The sequence below is a fragment of the Gregarina niphandrodes genome (assembly GCF_000223845.1).
Source record: "Gregarina niphandrodes unplaced genomic scaffold scaffold00013, whole genome shotgun sequence".
NCBI classification, from domain to species: Eukaryota; Apicomplexa; class Conoidasida; order Eugregarinorida; family Gregarinidae; genus Gregarina; species Gregarina niphandrodes.
In genome coordinates this window covers 122,508-124,691 of record NW_011645783.1, presented here as the reverse complement: position 1 = coordinate 124,691, position 2,184 = coordinate 122,508, and the positions used below count along the sequence as shown (strand labels likewise).

General features: G+C 51.1%; 2 protein-coding genes across 2 annotated transcripts; both read right to left on the bottom strand.

Annotated features, from left to right (window-relative positions):
• GNI_074740 (hypothetical protein) lies at positions 1–643 on the bottom strand (the record flags this gene model as incomplete). The annotated part of the gene is made up of 1 exon (XM_011132152.1): positions 1–643. A coding segment is annotated over one exon (643 nt), but the record flags the coding sequence as incomplete, so codon positions are not given.
• A 128-nt stretch (positions 644–771) lies between these two features.
• On the bottom strand, positions 772–2,016 carry GNI_074730 (N-acetylglucosaminyl transferase component GPI1; the record flags this gene model as incomplete). The annotated part of the gene is made up of 1 exon (XM_011132151.1): positions 772–2,016. The coding sequence occupies one exon, from the start codon at positions 2,014–2,016 to the stop codon at positions 772–774; it is 1,245 nt and encodes a 414-aa protein (XP_011130453.1).
• Between the last annotated feature and the right edge of the window lie 168 nt (positions 2,017–2,184).

Genomic DNA, 2,184 nt, shown 5'->3' with positions numbered 1-2,184 from the left:
TTGGAGTTGAATTGATAGTTGAAGTTTGGTCGTCGGGTTTGGGAGTTTGGTCGAGTCTTGGCGCATCTCCGAGAGCTTTGAGGTTATCCAGTTCCTTTAGTTCATGGAGCATGAAAGCAAGCGGGTCGACGCTAGCTCGGATTTGTTCAACCAGCGCAGGATACACACCGGAACCTGCCGGTTCCGGCTGGGTTATGAGCCCCTGCAACCGGCTGTTAACGTCGTCCAGAGCGGCCTTGAACCCGTTACAGACCTGTTGGTTGCTCCACAAACGAACACCCTCAAGAGCGCATAAATGGTACTTGCAACCCATCGCCGTGACCCACTCGACCCGTCCCAGGCAGTTTCTTCCATCTTCTTGAGTCGCTTCCCCTTTTCCCGTCGCTTCCCCTTTTCCCGTCGCTTCCCCTTTCCCCGTCGCTGCGCCCATCAGGCCTAGTTGTTCGAGAAGGATCTCGTTCAGCCGACTTAAAGCTCCGGCTTGCACCAGTTGCCGGGCACTCCGACATGCCGCTTCCAAACTGACCAGGTCCCGGAGACAAATGCGACCAAACATTGCACTAAAATCGAAGGGACGTTCGCGGACCAGCTCCTTCACACGGGCCTTCGGCAACTTGGTCACCGCAGTCAGGAAATTTTCCATCGGTGCACCATACACCCGGCTTTAGGCGAGCTTCATAGGAGGGCTGCCCTCCGAACGCGGTAGCATGCTTGGGTATGGCATGTTTAGGGGCAGCATAAAGGGTGTACGTACACAGGCAGCCTGTATGGTCAGAGGAGGTTCCTTATGATGTGTCTGACGTGTCGGAAAGGTAGTCTCGGCAGCGTTTCGATGTGGTCATAGTCTGTGGCGTCATTTCGTGGAGCCAGACCCATGAAGCCGTCATAGACGGATTCGAAGAGCGTGTGGAAGCCAAAGTGGGGGTATATGCACTGTGCTGAACGTAGGGCTTTGAGAATGGAACAGAGACTGATCATGTCTGCAGTTTTGATTTCGCGCCATTGGTAGGTGAGTGGCTTGATTATGTTGTCTTTGAGGTTGTTGGGTATGGTGGATACGACCCAGTAGGTGTGGCGGGGATCGGGAGGGGAGTCGCAAGGGGAGGGATTGATTTCCAGTCCCTTGGTGTGGACTGGTTGGAGCATGGGAAGGACCCAGACGACGTGGGGGAAACGTTGTAGGAAGAAGATGACGAGTTGTATCAGTATGTAGCCGAAGAGACAGAGGGTCCAGGGTGCGGCAGTGGAGAGGTAGAAGAGCAGCACCGTGGGCGTGAGAAAGACGAAGCAAGGGAAGAGGATGGAGCCGAGTAGAAGTTGGTCGAAAGAGTAGTCGAGTGTGTCCATGCGTTGCTTTAATATGTTGAGTTTGCGACCGCGGAAGAGAGAGAACAGCGAGGACAGACATGACATGAAGGGACTGACGAAGTGACACATGCCAAAGTTCATGAGAAATGGGTAGAGTGATACGAACGACAACAAGTCCATTACTGCGCCGCCTAAAATTGTGATGCCGCTGAGGCTACAAACAGTCAACACAGGCACCACAGGCAGCTCCAATGACTTAACCAGATCGTACAAACGTTCGCAAGCGGACAATAACTGATACATTATGGAAGCAAGGAAGTAGTCTAACTTGTTATTCAGCTTGAAGCCTCCCGGCACACCCGTTAACCACGTGATCAACAATCGCAAAGAATCAATTGTCAGTAAACTAGTACTCTTTTGCAACACATAAATCACCTCCTTCTCATACCGATGCACACAAACCGCGAAACACAGCCCGGTAAATATATCCACTACTAAACCCAACATAGTTGACGCCGCATACGCCACATATAGGCCATCCTCCTCTGCTCTACGATCCTGGATTAAACATAGTAATAGAGGCAAACGAGCAAATTGTGCTAGCCGAAAATGTACTTGCCGAAAGGTCGCAGAATAACGTGACATCGTCCTTGTGTACTCCATAACCACACTGCACCACCAACCCAGAATAACGCAAGGAACGCCCATCAACCGTAAGAAAAAACTCGAACGAGGAATTTGCTGAACACCTGAACACCAAAACACGCTGTACAAATACTCTCTGTAATGTGTGTGTTCAACCATGTGTGTGTAAAACACATGTGTGTGTTCAACCATGTGTGTGTAAACACATGTGTGTGTTCAACCATGTGTGTG